This window comes from Chamaea fasciata, unplaced genomic scaffold (genome assembly GCF_029207755.1).
Source record: "Chamaea fasciata isolate MVZ Bird 193981 ecotype frontalis unplaced genomic scaffold, bChaFas1.0.hap1 SCAF_3, whole genome shotgun sequence".
Lineage (NCBI taxonomy): Eukaryota > Metazoa > Chordata > Aves > Passeriformes > Sylviidae > Chamaea > Chamaea fasciata.
The window spans coordinates 112979893-113004085 of NW_027094088.1; the positions used below are offsets into that span (position 1 = coordinate 112979893).

Below are 24193 nucleotides of genomic sequence, written 5' to 3' on the forward strand. Positions count from 1 at the left end.
GATTTATAGCCCAGATTCTACTAATGGTCTTCCTGTCCCGGAAAAAACAATTCCGCTTTGAAGTAATCTGGTTACCCGGAGCCAGCAGCAGATCAAGCACTGCCACAGAATCCTGGAGTATCCTGAGCTGGGAGGGACCAACATGGGTCATCAAGTCCAGCTCCTGGCCCTGCAGAGGACATGCCAAGAATCCTACCACGTGCCTGGTGAGATTCACACCACCACCAGCACTGTCTGGGCCCAGCGGTGTTGGGGTGTGACACCCAGGTCACAGCACTGGTGGCACCTGTGCTGAGGACAGCAAACAAGACGGATTTGCACATCCCATCTTGTTCACAGGTGCTCCAGGCAGGATCAGGGCACTCAGCAGATCAGCTCCAGCAAATCCACAAGGCTGTTCCCGACAAATCTCCTTAAACACAGAGAGGGTACAAAGCTAAGAACCTTCTCCCCTCAGGCTCAAGGTAAGTCAGGAGGCAGAAAACTCAACCAATCCCAGCAAATGGAAGCAAGCAGAGCTGTGCCAGGAAAAACAAGGCACGTTTGCCCTATGCCCATCCTTGGCCAGTGTGTGAGGAGTCACCTCGCCCTGTAATGGTACTGATTAACTCGAGCCCTGTTTGTCTTTTCCAAGGTCACTTCTCAGCTGGCACCAGAAGGGAGCATGTTGGCAGTGGAGAGCTGCACCCACCACATGAGCCCATGGGTTTGGCTCCCACCAGGAAGCTGCAGGAAGGATGTGGATATCCTGGCTGTGTGTTCCAGCTGCAGCTTCACTGTGTCCCTCCTCCTACCTGGGTTTCATTGGGTTAGACAGCCAGCAACGAAAGATGCTCCAAAACACAGTATAAAGTCACAGAATCACTGAGGCTGGAAAAGCCCTCTCCGAACTTTGAGTCCAACTGGCACCACCAAGGCCACCATTGTTCCATGTCCCCAAGTGCCACATCCACAGGGCTTTTAAATTGCTCCAGGGGTGGAGACTCCACCACTGCCCTGGGCAGCTGTGCCAGGGATGGACAGTCCTTTCCAGGGAGGAATTGTTCCCAATATCCAACCTGAACCTGCTCTGGCACAGCTTGAGGACATTCCCTCTCCTCCTGTCCCTATTCCCTGGGAGCAGAGCCCAATCCTCCCTTGCTGTCCCCTCCTGTCAGGGAGTTTGGCTCTGCACAACTCCCTGAGTCTCCCCTAAGCCTCATTTTCTCCAGGCTGAGCCCCTTTCCCAGCTCCCTCAGCCTCTCCTGGGGCTCCATTCCCTTGTCCAGCTCCTTTCCCTGGACACGCTCCAGCCCCTGCAGGTCTCTCTTGTTGGGAGGAGCCCAGGACTGAACATTTGCAGGGTCCCAGCAAGGCCAGAGCCATTCCTCAATAAGGAACTGTCACAGTGAGCAGAAGCCTCCCTCCTGCTCCCCAATCCCCACAGCACGTGCTGATTCATTGGGAAAACCATATTCCTGCCCTGCCAACACACTCTGATATTCACAGTCTCGTTTCTCAGACACCAGCTGGGAGATACATGGAATCCTAAATTGCTTTGGATTGAAAGGACCTTACAGCCCATTCAGTGCCACCCCCTGCCATGGCCAGGGACACCTCCCACTATCCCACATCCCTCCAAACCCTGTCCAACCTGGGCTGGAACACCTCCAGGGATGGAGCAGCCACAGCTTCTCTGGCCAATGTGTGCCAGGGCCTCACACCCTCACAGGGTAGAACCCAGTGGAGTCTCTCTCTCTCCAGCACAGCAGCTCCAGGTGGGACACTCAGCAGACTGTGGCTCTCTCCCAGCACTGGAATCACCCCGGGGCGGGATGGAACTGGGATTTGCCCCACCGCCGTGGTGCCAAGTCCTGACCCCATCTCACTGTTGTGTTGGTGCAGGGGAAGTTGTTTACCCTTGGACACAATGTGGAGCAACACTTGATGGCAGGCTTTGGCAAGCAACCTGCCAATTCCAGCTGCATCCAGGAGCTCTCCCTGTTTGGAAGCATCAAACATCCATGAATATGCGTCATCACTGCTTCTGCTAAAGTGTGAGGTGATCAGCTGCACAGATGGTGAGCTGGGAATGGGGAAGCTTCAGCGATGCACTTAGGAAAGGATCAGTCAGCAATGAACCTCTGGAGTGGCAATCAAGGGATCAGAGGGGTGATTCGGGGGAGGAAGACTGGGAGAGGGGGGAGAAAAGGTAGAATCAAAAATGCAGGAACAGGAAACTTGTTACAATAACACTGGGACAGCCAGAAGAATTTCCTATGTTGCCAGAGATGGTTTGGGCTACAAAAAATAGGGGGGACATACCTGAGAGGGAGATCAGACCAGTTCTGTGTGCCCAAGGAGAACAGCGGGGACCAGGAAAACAAGGCAGTGACAGCAGAGAAAGCAGTAGTCTCTCACCACTCCCAAACTTCCACACCCCTGTGGCTCTCCTCAAGGGCATATCCCAAAACCTGCTTCCTGCAGGGTCAGTGAGCTGCTCTGGCACCTCCAGGCAGGTATGCCCCTCAGAGAGGCCACGAGCCTCTGGGGAGATCAAACATTGGCAAGACCTCAGCCCCTCTGGAGAACTGGATTTAATCCAAATCCACCAACCATGTGAAGAGGATGAGGAATGGCCTTGAGCTGAAGGAGGGTGGGTTTAGGTTAGACCTTAGGAAGGAATTATTCCCTTTGAGGGTGGGGAGGCCCAGAGAAGCTGTGGCTGCCTCTGGATCCCTGGAAGTGTTCCAGGTCAGGCTGGACAGGGCTTGGAGCAACCAGGGATAGTGGATGGTGTCCCAGCCCCTGGCAGGGGGTTGGAATTAAATGATCTTTAAATCACTTCCTATCCAAACCAGTCTGGGATTCTGTGATAACGCACAAGTCAGTGGAAGAGAATTTCTTACAATCCCTAGAAAAAGTAATAAAGTTGAACTTTTTCATTCAAGGAAGCCTCAAGGCCACACACATCAGGAGATGATTCCAGGTAAAGCAAGACACTGAGGGAACTCGGGCCAATGCTACCCCCAAGTTTCAAGAGAGCCTTTGTGAAGGGCACAAATAAAACCTTTTCTTCCAAAGCACATTTCTGCCTCTCTCTCATCCCACCTCTCCACAAAGAAGAAATTCACAATTAACAGGAAAAAAACCCACACTCGACATCCAGCTTTGTGCAAGATGTGAAGCAGAGCGAGTCAGGTCACTGACACAAACCCCTGTAACGTGGCCACTTTTGGAGCCAGCCACGGGAAGTGATACTTGAATTTCCACAATGCACTCCCAGTTCTCCTCCAAACCCTCCGGACAGCCAAAGACTGACTGTTCATTAGCAACGGGTAACTTTACTGATGGAATTCCCCGTAGCCAAGACTCAACAGACACCGATAAACATTGCAGCAAACTTTCACTGCAATTAAAGAGCCCCAAGATGGGCTGACAAGCAGCCCACGCTCTGTTTAAGTGATGGCTTTGCACACCTTGCAACACTCAAGGCACGAGCTGGGACCCAGCTCTGCTTTGCATGCCAAGGAGAGAGGCTTTTCCAGCACATGAAAAAGCCACACAGCCAAAGGCACCAGCAGGCTTAGCACTGCCACCACTTCAACTACTCCTTCCTCTCCACAGGCCTGTGGCTGCTCATCGGGGCACCTCTGTGCCCACACTGACAGCTGGGATTGGGAATACAGCTTCCTGCTGCTCCACTGTGCTCACATCCATGAGAAAGGCACCTGCTTTTGGCAGATGTTCCCAGCCACCAGCTGGGAACAGCAACCTCCTGCTTCAGGTGGGCCCAAGGATGCAGGATGTGTGTAGCAAGCAGATGGCCACAGCAGGAACTGTCCTTCACCTCCACCACAAGGGAAGCGCCCAGAGGGCTCCTGCTGTGGGACAGGACAAGGAATCCAGGAAGATGCACAGGACCCGGCTGTGTGTGCTGACACCTGAAAACCCCCAGTCCTGGGATGACCCCCCAGTGTGGGCAGCAGGGAGAGAGGATTCTGCCCCTGTGCTCAGGTGAGACCCCACCTGCAGAGCTGCCCCAGGCCTGGGGACAACAGCACAAGGGCCTAGAGCTGCTGGAGAGAGTCCAGAGGAGGCACGGAGCTGCTGCAGGGCTGGAGCCAGGCTGGGAGAGCTGGGGGTGCTCACCTGGACAGGAGAAGGATCCAGGGAGAGCTCAGAGCCCCTGGCAGGGCCTAAAGGGGCTCCAGGAGAGCGACTGGGGACAAGAGGTGGAGAGACAGGCAAGGTGGAATGGCTTTCCATGCCAGAGGGCAGGGAGAGACAAGATATTGGGAAGGAATTGTTCCCTGGGAGGGTGGGGAGGCCCTGGCACAGGATGCCCAGAGAAGCTGTGGCTGTTCCATCCCTGTCAGTGTCCCGGGGAGGTGTGGCAGCCAACAGAGCCACAAGCTGCCTGTCCCTGGGTGAGTCACTGTCTCATATAAAGACCCACAGAGGTTTGAAGTTCCTCCTGGAAACCCTGCAGGACCCACGGGGGACTGAAGTTGCAGTAGGTCCTGACCACAAAGAGCTTCATCACCACCATTGTGTGGTTAAAACAAGTGAGTTTGGGAATCCCCCATCAAAACATGGTTCAATACCTTTGACACCCTGTAGAGCAAAGGCCACTGCTCAGAAACCAGCAGCACTTCAGCAGCAATTTCAGGGTTGTTCTAAATGAAGAGATATAAACACAGCCAGAGCAAGTCCCAGGAGTGGCACCTCATCAAAACCTTCCAGCATGTCAGAAGTGTCTCTAGAAAGCAGCATAAATCCCTTCCCCTCATCTCATCGCTTAGCAGAGGGGAGAAGCTCAGCCAGGGCTCGTGAGCTGAGTCGCTCCCAGTTAATCCGTAAGCGCTGCTGCTGTCTCCTCCAACCACGGCACTTTTCAGACCACGAGAGCTGCAAGGGACACACTAAGCTGGGCACTGCTTCAAACCCCTGAATTTAATCACAGAAAAGGAGAAGAAAGAAGAAAAACACCTCTAACTTGGAAATCACAGAGTCTAGAAGGTGCTCAGCAAGTGCCAGGCAGCACCTTGGGAAGCTGCATGTGTTTAAAGACATGCACGGCTGTCTCAGAGCAATTAAAAGAGCCCTTGGGGAAGGACTTAAGTGATTCCAGAGCTGGGCTCAAAGGCTTCCTCTCCTTCTCACCCTTCCTGCTAAGGAGAAGCAGAGCTGGCAGGCTGGAGGAAGGCACTGGCCTTTAATCACTGTGCCCTTGAGCCTCACAGCCACAGCCCAGCAGCAAAATGCTTCCCTTCCTGCTTCCCTTCCTCCCAGTGTTCTTGTTCCAGTGGTCTGAGCTGCCACTGGTGTTTCTGAACACCCTGCAGAGATCTCTTCAGGGCTCCTGTTTGCAGAGCAGCCTAGAGAATCCTGCCAGGAACAGCTTCCAGCCATCTGTGTCCTGTGGTGCAGCACCTGCAGCCTTGCTCCCCGTGGCACTCCAAGTCTGGAGCCAATGGGATTTCTGGTTGAGGGGCAGAGCACTCCTCTTTTCAGGGCACAGATGGGAGCAGCAGCTGGGTTCCCACCTGGAAGAAGGGTGCAGAAGAGGGAAGAGAGCATCCAGAAGGAAAATGCTTTCCACAATAAATGCAAGTCCCTGAAGCCTGACCCTTGGGTGCATTCAGTGCCCCAGGTCTCCAAGCTCTCCTGTGAACGTCCTTTCCATCTAAGACTGGAAATGAGGAATAGAGTTGTTTTCCTGTAAGAAAACCCTTTAAGAACTTGAATAATCAAATGTGGGAAGGAGTTTCTAGAGATAGGGCCTGCCAATCACATGGATCAGAGGCCCATTTGCTGTTCCCTCACCTGGTATTCCCACCATCCAAATGGGTGCAGTATCCATATTTACCCCTCCTTAGAGTGTCAGCTCTAATAAACAGCATTTCAAAGGGCACCTGTAGGTGCACTAAGGCCACCACCAGCTCCTGGTCAGACACAAGGACACAGAGTGGAAAGGTTTGAGGGGTTTTGGAGCAGCTGCTTTGCTATATAAGGGCCTTCTCAAGTCTCATTTGAATTTCCTCTTGCTGAACTCACACTGGTCACAGAAGCTTCTGGGGTGAGCCACCAGCCTGGTCCACCTTTGGACTCAAACATGACACATGTCATCACCTTCCCTCTCCATTCCTCCTGTGCCACAGGTAAGGAGTGGCATTCCCACCTCCTCCTTTGCTGGCATTTGCCCCAGACCAAGATCCCTGAGGATAAGATCTCAGGAATGCCTGAGACCGATGTGGCATCATGACAAAGCCTTGTACTTGAGCTTGCACCCAGCTTACACAGGGAGGAAACCAGGGGAGCAGACGCTCACAGGCAGCCAGAGCCTCCTGCACAACACTTGTCACACAAGCACCTTCCCTGCTCCTACAGAACCTGGATCAAAGAGCCACACACGGATCACAGCCCTGGGAACAGTCATCAGTGGCTCCATCACGCCAGAGACACCAGTAGAGGACAGGATCCCTCAGGGTAGAGCTGGACAATATGGAATCACAAGCAGCTCAGACAAGGCTGGGTGAGAAAAAGGCTACAGAGAAGGCAAGGCATGTGACTGGAATACAGAAAGACAGGGACAAACCATCAGAGCTGGCTGCAACTGCCAAGGACACAAAGCTGCAGAGCTGTGTCCTCACTTAGAATCATCAAATCCCAGAATGGCTTGGGTGGGAAAGAACCATAAAGCCCATCCAGTGCCACCCACTGCCATGGACCTTCCACTGTCCCAGGCTGCTCCAAGCCCCGGTGTCCAAGCCTTGGGCACTGCCAGGGATCCAGGGGCAGCCACAGCTGCTCTGGGCACCCTGTGCCAGGGCCTGCCCACCCTCCCAGGGAGGAATTCCTGTCCAATATCCCATCCAGCCCTGCCCTCTGGCAGCGGGAAGCCGTTCCCTGTGTCCTGTCTCTCCAGACCCACGTCCAAAATCCCTCTCCAGCAGAGGATGCAAAGCAGAACAGACACCTCTCTGAACACTCCCCAGGGCCCCATTTCCCCACTCCCACACATTTACAGAAGGAGGTTGCCCAGAAGCTGGCCACAAGGCTATCTGCAGACAGTTGGTAAGAACCTGACCTCTGGCATCAACCTCTGGCAAGTTTGCACTCAGAAATAGCAGTGCCTGGCTGCAGATTTCTTGGCAGGGGACATCCCACACCTGACAGAAACAGAGCGCTGGGCTTTGGCAAAAGGACATTCAACACCCGACCAGAGCAGGGTGCCTGGATTGCTTTTCCCTTGGCATGTGGACACACAAATCCTGCTCCACGGTCTCAAAACAACCACTGGAGTTTGGATATCAAGACCTGCAGTCCGCCAGGACCAGCCATCCCCTGCCCCAGGCTGACAAGTCACAAGGGCTGGAGCAGACACCCCTGGCATTTGTCTGGCCTCAGGGGAAGCCTCAGCAGCTGCCAGGCAGGGCTGGCACACATCACCTACAGAGCACGGATTTGGTCCCTCCCTTCCCAGTTAAGTTTAGCCTGTCTCCAGAGGGACATTTCCTACACCCAAAGAATTCCCTGCTGCAGGAGTGTTACAGGCAAAGAACCCCAGAATCACTGAGGCTGGAAAAGCCCTCCCAGCCCATCGAGTCCAACCTGTGACTGATCCCCACCTTGTCACCAGCCCAGAGCACTGAGTGCCACATCCAGGCCTTCCTTGGACACCTCCAGGGATGAGACTCCACCACCCCCTTGGGCAGCCCCTGCCAAGGCCTGAGCACCCTTTCCAAAGAAAGATTTCTGCTGGTGTCCAACCTGAGCCTGCCCTGGCACAGCCTGAGGCCATTTCCCCCTTGTCCTGTCCCTGTTCCCTGGGAGCAGAGCCTGACCCCCCCCGGCTGTCCCCTCCTGTCCCACTGGGCTTGGAGCAACCTGGCATAGTGGAAGGTGTCCCTGCCCATGGCAGGGGGTGCCACTGGATGAGTTTTAAGGTCCTTTCCAGCCCCATTTGTGAGTCTGACAAGGTAACCCAGCTTTGGAAGCTGCAAAGGGCAGAGCATGCCAAGCCTCAATGCCTAAATCAAGGCTGGAATACGTGACCCAGTACCAAGATTTGTGCTGGATCAGCCACTTTCCCAAGGCCAAAATAGCCAGGAACAAAGCTCCCCAAGGAAACATGACACGGAAGAAGCAAGGAAGGCAGCAGGGCAGAGACATGAGTGGGGCACAGATGGTGCTCTTGGAGCACGAAGTGAACCCACCCATTCCTGTCAAAGCCTCTACTGACTCAGTAAAAGCACAGGCTCTGGGGAAAAGCTCCTCCTGTCCTCGGGACACAGCTCCATCAGAGCCCTGCTCCCACAGTCCAGCCCTGTGGCCCCAAAGCAAGGCCAGGGATCACCCCACCAGTGCCTAACTGGGGACAGCAAGCAGCTGATGCCTTCTGTGCTGCGTGGGACTTTCCTCCTCACCCCAGGTGCCTTTCAGGGCTCTGCTCCCAGATTTAACTGCAGCAGCATTTCTGTCAGAGGTGACTTCAGGAAATCAGGAAATTACCTGGGAACACTTTTGGTTCTTGCCACATGATCCAGAAGGGTGTTGAAGCTGGAGCCCCCCTTGCCCCTGCACAGGTGCTGAGAGGGACAGGAGCAACCCCACCAACCCCTCCAGCACAACAGGAAACAGGTTGAACATCCAGCAGTCTCCCTCTTGGAGCAAAAGAATTCTCTTTGCAGGAGCCAAATCAGTCCCTTTGGGAGGCCTGGCTCACAGATGAGTGTTTTGATTACCTTTCTCCAGCACCCACACAAACGCACGGCTGTTGACAGCAGAAATTTTCCTGATGAATCCCCACACAGCCAGCCTTCCACAGGGAATCTCGTGCACCCTGACACATCATTCCAAGTCACTCTCCAAGGTCCATTTCTCTCCACGTCACCAGGGTGCCAGAGGAGTGTGAGCAAGCCCTGGCCACCCTGGCCCCCACAGATGGCTTCAGGAGGAGCTTTGCTCCCTGAAGGCCCCAGACTTGTCTTCATTGTCCCACACTCTTAAATGACACCCCAGGAGCCACCCTGGAAGGACTACTGGAATGTGGGCCCACATGATGGGGCCCACAACAAGAGCAAGGCAAAGAAGTTGAGGTGAAGCCTTTCTACGTCACTGCTGGTGTGGGGGAAGAAACAAATATGGAAAACACCCTCTTCTCCACATAAACACAGGATCAAGCATTCCCCCGTGTTAAGGATAACTCCTACTTCTACCCAAAATCAGCCCCCCACAGGTTTAAATGCCAGGGCAGAGCCTGTTGGCACTTCCAGCACTTCCTTCCAAGGTTCTCAGCGCTTTGAACAAGACACAGCTTGGCACGAGGGGACGGAAACAACGCGGGCTCCATGGCTGTGACTGCACAAAGCACTCACAGGACAGGAGCACGGTGGTCCTGAGCTCCATGGGGGCAGTTCCCGGGCTGGCCCTGCCCCCGGGAAACCCACAGCCCTCTCTGCAGTTCCTTCATGGAGGGGACAGCCCCAGAGCTCGCCGTGTGTGGGGACAGGTCACCAGTCCCTCCCTGGACCCCAGCCCAGAAGGAGGAGAAGCTCCCAGTCACACCCTGATCATTCCAGCAAGGGCAGGGGTCCCAGCAAAATACACAGGCCCACCTTCACCACACTGGTCCTCGCTGCACCCACAGTCCCTCAAATCGTGGCTCTCACTGCAATTTCTCTGCCACAAAACCCCGGGTCTCTCTCAGCTCTCCAACCCAAAAACCTCGGGTCTCTCTGTAGCCATTCCCCCAAACCCTGTGTTTCCCTGCAACCACCGCCAAACTGGGGTCTTACTGCAGAGCTCACCCTACCCTGAACCCCCAATGTCTCACTGAAGACTCACCCCGAACTCCAGATTCCCCGGCAGTCCCGTCACCATCCCAGGTCTCACTGCACCACCAAACCCCCGTCCCCAAACCCCGGGGTGTCAGTGCAAACCCACCAAACCCTGGGGCTCACTGCACCTCCCACCCCTTCCAAACCCGGGTTTAGGGTCTCACCGCAGTCCCCCAAAACCTGTTACATTGCTCCAAACCCCCCTACCCCAAAAAACCAGATCTCGCTGCAGATCCTCCCAAAACTCGGACGACCCTTCAGTTCCCCTTCGCCCCCTTTAAATCTCAGCAGAGATTTAAAGAACCCCCGCAGCCGGGGTTCACTGCGGCCCCTCCCTCCGCCACAAACCCCGGGACTCCCTCCACACCCCGGGTCTCCCTACAGCCCCTCCGAAGATCCCAGCCCGGCCCCCAGGCCCCGCTGCAGCCTCCCCGTCCTCCATGCACCCCAACCTCCCGCAGCCGCCCCTCCCCGGCCCGGCCGCCCCTCAGCGCCCCCCTCACGGCGCCAGGCCCCGAGCCCGGCCCCCGTCAGCGCCGCTACCTTGTACTTGCTGAAGCCGGCGAGCTGCTCGGGGCTCACGTACTCCATGGCGGCGCTCCCGCTCTTCCCGCCCTTCGCAGTGCTACCGCCGCTCCCGGTGCCGGTGCCGGTGCCGGTGCCGCTCCCGCTCTGCCCCGCGCCGCTCCCGCTTCTGCTCCCGGCCCCGCTCCCGCGGCCGCCGCATCGGCCCACCCGGCGTGGCCGTGACGTCACCACGCCCCGCCCCGCCCCCATGGCGCCGCCTGGCGGCCGGGAGGGCCCCACGCATGAGGGGAGCGAGAAAAGCGCGAAAAAAGAGCCCCGAAAACACATCTGGCCCTGCCCCGGGTCAGCGTGCAGCGATTCTCCGTGTCCTGGCACTCCAGACCTGCTAAGAAGTCTCTCTCCGTCTCTCTTGGATCTCGTTTAGGTACCACAAAGAGCTCAAAGTTATCCCTGTACCATTCTCATCTCCCTAAGTCCTCATGGATTCCCTGTGGGAAGAGACCCTAAAGCCCATCCAGTTCCACCCCCTGCCATCGGCAGGGACACCTTCCACTGTCCCCAGTTGTTCCAAATCCCGTTCAGCCTGGCCTTGGACACTTCCAGGAATGGGGCAGCAACAGCTTCTCTGGGGAGGGAGAGAAAAGAAGGGGAGGAGGAAGAGAGCAAAAGGAGGGAGGGAAGTTAAGAGCAATACTGGTCTTCTCAGAGCCCCCCACCCGCCCTTCCGTCCCCATCCCAGCTCCTCCCATCCAGACACCCCTATCGTGAATGCTAGGAGCCCAGCTGTTTAGTGATTTCAGCTTTATTGTGAACAGTCTGAGAAGGGGGCCTGGAGGGTGTATGTACACCACTACTGCTCCCAATATGGTGTGGAGGAGGATGCCAGGTCTGTCATCTGGCAGATCTGAGTCTTCTCTCCTCACTAAAATCCCCTGGCATTCACCTAGTAATTTCAGGTTCAGGGTCCCCATGCCACTCCTGGTTCACTGTGGTCAGGGTGACGAAGGCGAGGGATCCTGACTAGAGCTTTGATGTCGTCCGATGTCCCTTCTGGTTCGAAGTGTTACTTCAGCTCTTTACCTGCACGGGGGATCATGGCTCTCGTTGTTTTTAGGGGTCTCCACTAGAAGAATTCCGTCTCCCCTAAGTCCCGTGGGAATCTGACATTTCCATACTAGGTGATGGCACCCTCCTCCTCATGGTCTCGGGTTGTTCATTATCTTGGAGGAGAGGGGAGCAGTGGGGGCCATACCCGACGGTAAGGGAATTTACACAACAACTCATTCAAACAACATCTCATTATCTTCATTAACTTATAACACTGGAACTTTGTATCAACTTTCTAACAATTTATACTCTACACCCCAGCCCTGTCCCCCTCCTTCATCAGCTCTGTCTTTCCCAGCATGTGCAGCAGACAGACCCCACTGGAGAGTTCCTGCTCCGCCTTACAGTCACATCCCAACACCAGCAGCTCTCCTTGGGACCCTGCAGGGTGCCAGAGACTAAAAAAGGTTGATAAAATTCCTGAATTTTCTATCTTTTGCCACCAAAGTTCTGGGATATTTTGACCTCTTGAGAATGTTTGGTCAGTATTTCTCCTGTGTCTCAAGCCAGAGTAAAGGCACCTCAATTTAGCCCCTTACATGTAAATGTTCTGGCTGTTACACAGGGTCACCGCACCCTTAGTCCAAACTGGTGCAGCCTGGGAGTGCTGCTGCATGCTGGTGTCACTGGAAGGCACCGCATCCAAGAATTGTTGAGGTTAGAGAAGACCTTTAAGCTGTTTGTGCTCCTCCCCACAGCAGGGCCTGCAAGGAAAGAGGTGCCAGATGATCCCAGCGAGGGAGACTTTGGCCAAGGGGTCCTGGCAGCGACAGGGAAAGGTGCAGGGAACAGTCTGGCTGTACTGCAGAGGGAGCTGGGACAGCTGGCACAGGTGAGGGACCCTGCAGCCTCCTGATACCCCAGCCCAGGCCTGAGGCCATCCCCCCTTGCTGCACTGGGTCCTCTCCACTGCACCCAGTTGTGGCACCGGCTCTAGGTCTGCTTGGCCAGGGTTGGGCTGGGCAGAGTTTGGGCCTGTTCCCCATTTTTCCCACAGGTTCCCAGCTAAGCAGCTCCAGAGCACAGAACCTGGCTGGGATCAACCTTCTCAGCCCTCTGTGTGTGTGGCAGGCCAGCCTTGGTTCCCAGCGCTGCCTCCCTTGGCACCTGCCACTGACATTGGTTTCCCTGGATGTTGTGCTTTGGGGCTCCCTGCCCTCTCTGCTGGCCCTGCAGACAGTGAAACTCCTCCTGGAGCAGAGACCCTGAATGGAGCAGAGCCTCTGCTGCCACAGCCCATCTCCCAGACCCTTGCCCAGTGCTTTGCCACTCAGCAGGGTCAGCACAAATGAAACAGGCACCAACTTAGGGAATAAGTGTCATTTACTGTAATGCCAAACTGCCAAGAATCACAAAAGGATGATCTCAGCAATGCACATAATCATTACTACAAAGATTGCATACAGTGATTAAGAAAGAGACATCACCAGTTACCCCACGACTTGACCATCCTCCAGATCAGCTGTGGAGCCCCTGTCACAGCAAAGGGCTGGAGAGCCCCCCTCGGTAACTGGGAATTACTGTGGTGTGTCCACCTGCAGGCAACGAGGCTTCTGACTTCATGGTGAGAGTGTCCTGTTCTTATATTGTTCAATGAACAAGGTGACATCACTTCTAGTGCAGGAACATCTGGTTTCATTCTCCTCTTGGGTTCCTCCCAAAGCCTGGCCGGGGCTCAAGGGGGGACCAAGGGAGTCGGTCTTTGATCCTACAGTCCCAAAAAACGCCAGATATTGGATTTCATGGTCTTGTCTGATTTCTAAATATGGAGAGGTAAATACATGTTTCCCTAATGAGTACATTCATAGATCATATTGCTGATGATGCCTTATTATTAAGCAGATACATTTATACTATGGCTAATAATATTTCCCTAATAAGCGGATAGATATAACATTAGGTGGAAACATATATGGCATTAGGTCAACTTAGGGCTCAGGCCCTGAAGTTCAGGCCTCAGGCAGTGCCTGTTGTTCGGGCCTTAGTAATTCACCCAGTGCCACCCCCCTGTCCCCTGCCTGACTGCAGCACACAGAGCTCCAGTCACCCCCAGCTGTGGCTGCCCTGAACACAAAGGAGACACAGCAGCACAGTCCAAATCAACTCCTGTATCAGCAGAGCCTGCAGGGGATGAGGCTGGAGCAGCCCTTCAGCCAGCTCTCCACGAGGGCTTGGCCCTCACATTGCCAGCAGGGTTGCAGCACCTGCACAGCAAAAGCCCCCACAGCTCCCAGGGCAGAGCCAGCTGGTGCCACCTTCTCCAGAGCACGGCTCCGGCGCCACCAGCCTGCCTGGACAGCACCAGCACTGCCCCCAGGGCTGCTGCACAAGGTGCTGGCAGACAGGATTCTCCCCATGGGGCATTCCAAAGGCTTTTGCTCAGCAGAGGGGCCAAGGGCAGGAGCAGCTCCTGCCAGGGCTGAGGGCTGGAGGGAAGGGCAGCAGCCCCACGCACCTGAGCAGGAGCAGCTGCCTGGGACAGAGACACAGCACCTCAGAGACAGGGAGTGAAAGCACTGTCTGAGCCCCCGGGCAGTCATGTCACTGCTTTCCTGTACCTGGAGGCACAACAGCTCCTGCTGGGAGAACGGCCTCAGTTGATCCAGGAGGCTGCAATGAGGGAGGGAAGGATGATGCCCAAAAGCCAAGCAGCCCAGCTTGCAGCCAGCATGGAGCTGGCCTCAGGTCCCACAGCCCTTTCTCTAAGCAGGACACCTCCTTGCTGCAGGAAAACTGCCTTTGGAGCACTGTCCATTCTTGTCCCACAGCAGCTGATCCAGGGGGTGCTTGGATTGCTGCCTTTGCCCTGGCCCTGGCCCTTGGGCCCAGGCTTGGCCACAAGGCTGATCACCCCAAGGAGGGGGTTTGGTTTGGCTCTAGAATAAATCAGAGGGAAATGTTTATGGCAAGAAGGCAAGAGGATTCTGGCTTTCTCATGAAGCGAGGGAGTTTCTGAGTGATGGCCACAGTAACGTGCCTTCTTTCACCAAATTTGGGAGCAATTGGATACCATTGTCTTCACTGGACTTGAGAGCATCATCATTGGAACTGCATTTTGTGGAGAGACTGGTACAAAGTTCTAAACTGCAAAGCCACTGTGGTTCTTCCTTCCCATGGATGTGGCCTAACGCTTGTCCAGCTCAGACAGTGCTTCCTGCTTGGTTATTCTCTGCCACGCCTCAGGGATTTCTCCTTTGCCCTGAAATTTCCCATGGTAAAAAGCTTCCAGCTCTGTCCTGAAATGAGACACAAACCATTTCCAGTACGCCTGCATGGATGGATCAGGAAGAATTTTCCAAGTGGAAAAAGGAGGTCCAGCATTACGGTATCTCTTGTAGCGGATCCATTTGCCGTTATCAAACCTGAATTTGAGTTTAGTTGTAACAAGGCTGGAACAAATATCAATGCTCAGGTGATCTCTCCCACCCCACATGGTTCCCATCAAAGCTCGTGGGCGATGGTAGACCACCTGATGGTCTCCATCATGTCCCTGCATAGTGTTTGTGCAGACAGCCCCACAAAAGGGACACTGCTCCCAGCACCCAACAAACTGCTCTGCCAGGATGGTGTGAGGCTGCCTTGAAAACGAGCTCATGTCAGCATCAGCAAATTCTGTCATGAGCCTGTCCCTCAGGTCATCCACAGCTTCTGCCACAACACTGCTCAGGAACTCAATGTCTGTGACCTCCTGGTGCTCAATGCCCTTCAAGTCACTTCTGGGCAAGTTGATCACCTCTGTCAGTTCCCTGCAAAATTCATCCAGCCAAAGAGAGATTTTGCCTTCTCTGTCCTTTTTGTCTTTGACAATTTGGGTTGATAAAGAAACAGCTGACTGGATGTTTCCATAGAGAAGATTAAGGGAGGAAGATAAAAACTTCTCCAGCCTCCTATTCCCATCTGAACAGTAATTCTGAACTTGTATCCCAATGTATTTGTGAAAAAATTCCTTTGGACGCATAAGGTAACTTTTGAAATACTCAAAATTTTCTTTTTCAGCCAGGTATCTCAGGATGCAAACTTCCAGATTGGCTCTGTTGCCCTGGAAATCTGGGAATCTGCCCTGCATGTCCTCAGCAATGTTTTTCGCTGTCCTCTCATAGACTGCCCGGTGAAGAGCTGGTTCAATCTTGTCACAAAGGAAACCAGCAAAAGTTGTGATCGAAGTGGCTCCTTGGCAGGAAATTTGGAAACACTGGAAGAAATCTTCTCTCTTGCTGTTCAAGTACACGACTGGGTCATTTGCCTTTTGGAATGCTTCATGCATGGCTTTAAACCTCTCTGCTGCCATTTTGCACAGATACAGAGACAAATCTATGCTGTACTCTCTGTTAAAAGTACATTTTGCATCGCTGGGAACAGAGTTCACACCGTCCTGTACTTCATTGAGTATTTCATGGATAAAACTTCGACTGTAATCGCGTTTCTCCTGTTCCTTCTTATCAATGTTTGCCTTCACACTCGCTATGATGTTGTCTGTGATGTGCTGAAAGTTGATCACATCAGCACTGAAAATGCTCCTGGGATCTGAGATAAAGCCAAAATACTTTGTCTTCATGATGTGTTTCTCCTTGTCAAAAGAAAATCCTCTGCCTTTGTGAAATGACCTGATCCGTGCATGGAAAGCTGGCTCCTTAAACTGCTCTAGAAGGACATCTTCAATTTCTGCATCGATATTCACCCGTTCTGGAGGAGGAGCAGAATGGGAGACTTCGGCAATCCAGCTGTTCCAGAGAAGAGTAAAGTTGTCTCTCAGTTCTCTCTCACTGAAGTTCTTCCCTTTCAGAGTCACAGCCAGCTCCCTACTCCTTCTCAGGAGCTCATCTTCGTATTCCAACTTCCTTGCATCCAGTTTCCTCTGCTCCTTCTGTAGCTCAAGAAGATTCTCACATTTCTTTTTCATTTCATGAAGAAGAGTCTCTTTTAGTTCTTTCAGCTTCAGCTCTGTGCTTGATTTCCACTGCACCAGTATCTCATGGTCGTTGTCTTCCCAGAAATACTTTTCCACTTCTTTCTCAATGGCATCACTTGTCTCTTGCACCAGCCCTTCAAGCTGTTCTCTGGTGACATTCTGCAAGTTCCCATTTCGAATTTTGTTGTCCAGTCTCATCTGGACGTCTAAGATGTGACTCCTCAGCCTCCAGGTCCACTGACAAAAGGCACTTTCCAGTTTCCTGTAAACAGCAATCTCCAGGGAATTCTTGAAGCTGAAAACAAAGTTTTCATTCAGCAGAGCATTCCAGAGGTCACCAATCCGATCTTTCAGGCTCGAGAGCCTCAAAATGCTGCGCTGTGAGTCCTTGGCAGCCTGGAGGATTTTGCTCTTGAGTTGCTGGACGTTCTGGCTGTAGGTGGGGTTGGGTGGTGCCATTGGGGGGTTTCCTTCCCACAGGTGGGCAAAGTAGTGAATGTGGGTCTTCACATCAAAGCCAATGACATTGCTGAAGGAGGAGATGTCACAGAATTCCTGCTGAGCAGCTACCACGGTCATTTCATCCAGCTTTTCCTGAAAACGCCTTTGTCCTTCCATGTTCTGCTCCTTGGCAGTTGCTTCTCCCACGTTTTGGTGGACAAAGAAGCAGCTTGGAGAAAGATTGACTTCTTTCATCCTCAGGAAAGCCTGCACAGCGATCTGGAGAACATCCTGCATTTCTGATGGATTTTCTCCATAGATATTGATCACAGTCATGTTGCCAACACCAATGACAAAGGTGGCCAGCTCGTTGTCATGGTTCAGGGACTGTTTATTGGCCATCTCGATGGCACGAAGTCCCTCTGTGTCAACCACCAGCACAAAATCAAAGCCCAAGTCTTGCTGCAGCTCCTCGCCCACTGGGATCAGCTGCATAAAGGCTCCGCGGGTGCATCTCCCCGCGCTGACGTTGAACTGCAGACCAAACATGGCATTCAGCAGGGTGGACTTGCCCGTGCTCTGGATGCCCAGCACGGAGAGCACAAACACTCGTTTGTCCCCCAGCCTCTCAATTAAGCTGTCAAAGATTGCTCCCACCCAGCGCAAGGGCAGATGAGAAGCGTCCCCATCCATCAGCTCCACGGGATATCCCAAAACCATGAGCTCTGCTGCAGTTTTTGGCAGTTTGACAAAACTCTCATTCTTGGACTTCATTAATTCCAGGGCTTCATAAATCTGCCCTACCTCTCTCAGAAGGTGCTCCAGGCCGATGGATGAATCATTGATTTCATTAGAGAGGGCATCCAATTGACTCAGCAACTCAGCGTTCATGCTGGTTTTTTCCTTGCTTTTCTTTCCTGTCCGGATTTCAGACCATATCTTGTGATAGTCTCTCCTCAGTTCTTCAAGTCGACCACACGACAGCTCATCCATGAAGACCTTCATCCACTGCAGGAAGTATTTCTTGGTATCTGCTGGCTGAACATGGAGAAAGCCAAGGAATGATTTCATCAGTGGGTTGAGAGGGAAAGCTTCCTCAAGTTGCTTTCTTCTTATTGCTTTCTTCTCATACTCAATTTGGCTATGATGATGCTCAATGCTCTTGTTCCTCTTCTCCTGCAAGCGAGTGAGCTCTTTGTCCTTTTTGCACCACTGGTACCACAGTTTTCCTTGAAGTGGCAGCAGCTGGGATTTGATCTCAGACAGCTTCTCTTTCTTCAGAAGGTCCACCAGCTCCTTTGCCTTTGCTTTGGCTGTCACACACGCAGGTTGATCTGCATCCACTACGAATCCATGCTGAAGGGCTTTGACCAAGCAGCTGTCAAGACTGAAAGGTGGATTAGACCCTAATTCGAGGAGATCCTTGATAATTTTGGTCAGCTGGTCCATCAGTTCTGCTTCATTTCTGTTCTTCATCCCCATTTTTATCTTTTTGGTGGCTTGTCCGGGTGCAACGTTCTCTTTTTCCGTCAGAAGACAAAGCAAAGGTATTTGTGACTGCAACAGGTCCTGCAGAAGCTCTTTCCCCCGACTGTCCATGTGCTCCAAATCAGACACAAGAGCCACGTTGACAGCAGATATCTCCTGCAGGAACTGCAGCTGTGCTCCGTGATCCCTGGCGTCTCCATGCAGGTTACAGAAAGCCACGCAGCACTCAAAGGTGTCATCGGGGCTCCCGCGGGGGCAGTACCAGGCGATCTCCACCACCCCTTCCATCAGCAAACGCTCTCTGGTGCTGCCCCTGCAGTGGCGGTGGAAGAAAGTGTCGTGTTTGTGTCTGCTCAGCAGAGCGTTCAGCAGCTGAGACTTGGAAGAGGAGGCCGAGCTGCCAATGCGGATGAAGGACACGATGGGTGTCTGGGCCTGAATGATGGGTTTGTTGTTGTAATTCCTTGTTCCGGCCTGATTTCCTGACTTCCCCGCCTCTTTCCAGCTCCTTTGGATTTGGCTGAGGGCGTAGAGCGGGAACTCGATGTGTGAAGTGCACGGGTTGGGCACCAGCAGAGGCAGCGCCAGTTGGCAGAAGGCCAGCTTGGTTGCAAGGGTCTGTCTCAGGAAGTCATCAGCACAGTGGAAAATGGCCATCTGCAGGTCCATGGGGTGCACATGGCCGTCCCTGCTTGCATGTTCAGGGGCTGCTCCCTCCAAATCATCAAAAAACTGTTCAAAGGAGACTGAGTGTTGGTGCTCTTTCCCTGTTGCTTTCGGCAGGGGTGCAAGATTTCGGTTGCTGTCATCCCAGCAAGTCAGGTGCCTCACCTGGTAATCCACGGTTAACAGCTTTTGCAAGTAGTATAATGGCAGTTCTGTGTCCTTGCTGGGCTGACTGTCCTGCAGAGATATCTTGCAGATAGTGTGGAAATTTCCCACTCCCATTTTTCTTGGATAGTGACTTTCGAGTCCAAGGCGCTTGAGCAACTGGAGGAACTCCTGGTTTGCAATGGCTTCATTGGCTTTGGATTTGCTGCTGTCTGACTTGGACTTGGAATGACTGGGGGGCTCAGGTGTTGGAAAAGTGTCTTCCAGGTCACTGAGTATGTTCTGCATCCTCTGTTGATCGCATTTGTCATCCAAGCACCCACCGATCAAGGAATGCAAGTCCCGTTCCAGCCTCTCCCAGTCCTCGTCTCCACTGTGCTTTTGGAGGAGATTCTTTATCCGTGGGGACCACAAGCCTTTCATGTGATCTTCCATGAAATCTAAACGCTCCCTCTTCTGCTCAGGGGACAGCTCTTGACGTTCAGGTGTCACAGTCAGACCTGTCAGGAGAAGGGAGGCCTCAGCTCTGTCGGCATCTTGCTCCTTCAGGTTCACGTACTCCTCATGTGCTGCTTCCATTTCCTTGGCCATGTACTGAATTTCTGGGTGTCCAAGGAGGTGCTGGAAAGTGCTGCTTTCCACCTGGTACCCTGTGCTGGTGGCAATCAAGAGCACCACCAGTTCCATGTCCTTCTGAGCCTCTTCCTGGAGAGACTGGAGGAAGGAATAAACGGCGAGGCTGCTGGTCAGGGTGGCTTCTATCTTTGCTTCATGAATGGCAGAAGCAGAGCTTCCTGGTGCGTAGGTGACAGCATGGATGTGCTCCTTCATTTGCTGTAGTGTTTTGATGAGATCTCCAAGCTCAGAGACTTTGGGAGGTCTGGGAAGCAGATGCTCGTTCCGGGAGACCCATTGCATAATGAAGGAAGCCTCCGGGAAGTCTTTGACAGAGTAGATGTGAGGATCCAGGAGGCTTCTCAACATTGCCTTGATAGAGCCGGTGTTTTCTGGAGGTGACTCCTGGCAGCTCCGCACGGTGTTCACCAGGAAGTCCTGCAGGCCTTTGTCCGACAGGCACACGTTGATCCACACACTGGCGTTCCTGTTTTTTGCATTCAGATCATCTTTTAGCTCCATCAGCATGAGCAGCTTCCTTTCATCCACTGCCACCTCCCAGGTCTTCACTGTCCCCAAGAAATCTCTGGCCTCTTGCACTGCAATGTCTATTTCCTTCCCAAAAATGGTGCTGATGCTCTGATTTGTCAGTTCTTTGTATGCAGCCATGAGGGCTCTGCTCATCTGACCCACGGACTTGAAATCCCCTCTGTGATTGTACAGGATTATGTCCCATACTGGGATCAGCTCAAAGCCACGGTCGATAACGCACCACGTTGTGTTATCAGACACGAGCCCCGTTTTCCACTGAGGAAGAGAAGTTGTGTCTGGTGGGCCCCCTTTGTTAACCACAGAGAGCTGAATTGTTGAATGGGAGCTGTCTCCGGCTCTTCCCTGGACAGAAGCCTTTGAGCCGGAAATGGAAACATCCAGGGCCTCCGCAGCACTTTCCACGAAGCCACCATAGCTCTTCCTGACAAGGCTGTTCAGTGCTCCACATGTTTGTTCTTTAATCTCTTTCTGCTGCTCATCTCGGAATCCTTCTGTGGATGCCTTCCACCAATATATGCCCCCAAAGTGGAGGGGACCCTGGTTTACATGGGACCCAAACCTGCTGAAGAACCTCTCACACCTATCCAGCAGGGGGGCCTTGTCTTCCTGAGTGAAGCTCAAGAGCTGCTCCATGTCTTGCAGCTCCTGCAGGGCCACATCCGAGAGGAGAAGCTGATGCCTTTGGAAGTAGCAGGAAGCCAGAGGGATGTACTGGTACATGGTGGTGCTAAAGTAGCTCTGCTCAGAGCGGGACTTGTGAGTGTTTTGTGACTGTGAGGAGTTGCTGTGATCTACACCCGATCCAAGATTAGTCCCCAAGAACGAGGCTTTGGCAGAAACACTCATGCTGAACCCCAGCTGCTCCATGGACTTGGTGAAAGTGGATTCTGCTGCAGATGAGGAGAACTCCTTCTTCTCAAGCAGCGATCCTTGCTCTGGACTGGTGAGCTGGAATCCCTCAGGAACCCTGAGGAGCTGATCTCGCTTTGCCAGCACATCTTCAGGTCTGCTGGTTCTGTAGATGCCCTGCAGGGCCAGTCCCCCCGACGCCCGCCTCAGCATCTCCATGTCAGGGATGTTCTCCCTCCTGCCTGCTGACAACTCCTGCTGCTCCAGCTGCTTCTGGATGCCCTCCAGCATATCTGCCAAGGGTTTCTTTGGTGGTGGCCAGAACTCCTTGGGAATCTCCATGGCTTGCCACAGCTTCTCTGCTTTCTCCTTCACAGCATCCTGGCTGTGGCTGCGGCTGTTGAGCATTTCTGTCAGATCCTTCAGGGCTTGTTTGGCCACTTCTTGTCTCTGCTTTGTCTTCTCCAAGTGCTCCTTCTGCACCGCTTTAGCAATTGTTTTGTTATCTGCTATTTTCAGGAGTTTCTGGAGTGCCTTTTTCTCCCAGAGGTGCCGTACCTCACACTCCAGCTTGAGATAGTCCTCATATTCCAAATGTTGCAGGGATTCTCTGCACTCAATTCCCAGGATTTGTGACAACTTGGGCAGCCAGTATCCAGCATCCAGTCCTTTCTCCTGAAATGCCTCTGCCAGGAGCTGTGCCTTTGCATCCCCCTCTTGTGTGTCCTCCTTTGAAGCCATGGCTGTGGAGGAAGAAAAGAGACTTTCCCTAAGGTGCTGTCAGAGGCCCCAGCCTCCTGGCAGAGGCTCTGCAGCAGCTGCAGACCTGGGGATTGCTCCCAGCCGGCTGCTGGAGCCCAGCCTGGGATGGCAAAAGAGCCAGGGTCCCATTCCCAGCACACTGGATGTGCCTGTTGCTCACACGCTCCCCCCACGGGCACCCCACACTCCCCAGACACACTCCCCCCACGCCCGGCACGGCCACACGGGCTCTGAGCTGTGCTCCTGCTCCAGCTGCCAGAACAGCCCCTCCCTCGCCCCACTCACGCCTCTTGCCAGGAGCTGCTTCCTGGCACGCTCAGGGGGCCCAGCCCAGTGCAGGGGGGAAATCCACCTTGTCCCTGTCCACAGCTGTGCCTGGGCATCCTGCTGGCCCACCAGGAGAGACTGGAGACTTTGGGAGCCCATTCAGAGAGGTGCCCTCTGTGATCTGCTGCTCGTTAGCACAGAGGGTCTCGTCAGCCAAGTGCCCATTGGTGGCCATCTGGGACACAGCCCCCACAGAGAGCTGGAGCTTAAAATTTCAGGTGACAGGAGGAAAAGTGCCGGCAAACCTTTGACCCTGGCCTTGAGGGGAGCAGACGTCAGGCTGCTCTGGGACAACTTAGAGAGGGCCCCTGAGAAACGGCTGTGGAAGGTGATGGGGTCCTGTCTTGGGGATGGTTCTTATCCCAGAACCAGTTTGGGTTTGGTTTTGGGTTGTGTCTGGAGTTGTCACGATTCCCCCCTCCCTACCCCAGAATATCACGATGGCTGAAGGGTGTCCCAGGATTCTGTGTGGGGCTGGGGGCCAGGGGCTGCTCTTCCTTCCAGCAGGGGTGATCAACACAGGGGCCATGCGGCACAGTGGGTCTGACCTGACATCCTGCTGCCCTATGGTTTTTTCCTTTTTCTCCCCTCCTGGTGTTTTCTTGCTTCAGCACTGTGACCAGGGCTTGCCAGCTTGCTTCTCTGCTCTTCTGCTGCTTGGGAGCCCAGATCCAGTGTGTGTGCTGTGCTGAGACCTGGGAGCAGTCCAATCCCACCAGGCCCCACCTCAGGCCCAGCAATCGCTGGTGAGCTGTTGTTGTAAAAAACTATGTAGTGATTGTCTTTTGATATTATTGACTTCTGTAAATTATTTTTATTGAGTACAGTTCATAATCTCTTTTTAACTGCTTTTGATATAGTATCAAAGTTGTCAACCTTTTATGGTTAATACCCTAATCCCTGTGTAGATTGTATATTTTAGTGTCATAAATACATATTCTAGTTTAAGCTTTTGCAAAATATTAAAATAGAGGGTATGTACTGTCTATTATAACATAAACTTATGCAGAAGTAGTGGTAGTTGTGAAATAATAACGGATGCCTTTATTTCTGTAACTAACTGACAATAGTGAAACAGCGAATGTTGATTGAAAGTGCTGGTAAAAATGGCTAGAACATCTGTATGATACGATAACTTTGAAAAAGAAAACAGGCAAATAACACCAAAAGAGCAAGGAGGAATCTACCACTGACTCTTCAGCTATCAATAACTGTCAAACCACAGACCGGGGGGCCTTGTGAGGAAATAAAATACAAGACTCTCAAAATCAGATCTATATTTTGGCACGTACTGTAAGGTACTGTAAGAAGATGAGGTCAAGGGTCGAACTAAGCGAAAGAATTCCTGGAAAATGTAAACTTAAAAAAATGTCTGAATATGTATAATCTTCATAACTATGCATTTGACCGATGCAATGAGAAAGTATACAGGAAGAGTTGTGAGAGTTAACTGTGTGCTTTTTGGCAGTTTGCCAGACACCCCAGCACAGGATACTGTCCCTTTTATCCATTATTAAACTTCTATTTAATAAGTGAGCCTTGTTCCCCATGGTCTGCAAAGGAGTGACACCCAGCCCAGCCCCGCCCCCTCTGCTTCTGCCACTGCTTCGGGGTGTTTTGCTACACTCGGATTCCCCGCCCCGGCTCTGCAGGGGCGCTGAGAGCGGCTGCTCCCCGTGGGCCGTGCAGGGGAAGCCAACTCTCCTCTCCCTGTCCCCGAGCCGCCATTGCCGGCCCAGAGGCGGCCGAGCTCGCGCCACAGCGCCCCCTGCAGCCAAGGAGGAATCATCGCACCCGCCCAGCCCGGCCGGGAGCCACCAGCGCCCCTGCTGGCTGTGCCCGGAACTGCACCCAAGGGGCGGTGCCTGACAGGTGAGACAAGGCTGCCATTGGGTGTCTGCCTTTCTTTGGTGCTGCTGCTGCCGCTGTTTGTTTCTCCTGGTAAATATAGATATATTCT

General features: G+C 53.3%; 2 protein-coding genes across 3 annotated transcripts in view; both read right to left on the reverse strand.

The window, feature by feature from the left end:
- SELENOI (selenoprotein I) overlaps positions 1–10601 on the reverse strand; it is a 28495-nt gene extending 17894 nt beyond the window's left edge. For both annotated transcript variants that reach the window (XM_066180167.1, XM_066180168.1), the window contains exon 1: positions 10368–10601. In XM_066180167.1, coding sequence (XP_066036264.1) covers positions 10368–10601 — 234 coding nt within the window. The remainder of the gene's footprint in view (positions 1–10367) is intronic.
- A 2172-nt stretch (positions 10602–12773) lies between these two features.
- LOC136287426 (interferon-induced very large GTPase 1-like) lies at positions 12774–23924 on the reverse strand. Its single transcript, XM_066180169.1, has 2 exons — positions 22782–23924; positions 12774–21887 (listed from the first exon to the last, which is right to left on the reverse strand). Exons 1-2 carry the CDS (start codon positions 22786–22788, stop codon positions 14584–14586), a joined length of 7311 nt encoding a protein of 2436 aa, XP_066036266.1. The 5' UTR covers positions 22789–23924; the 3' UTR covers positions 12774–14583.
- Between the last annotated feature and the right edge of the window lie 269 nt (positions 23925–24193).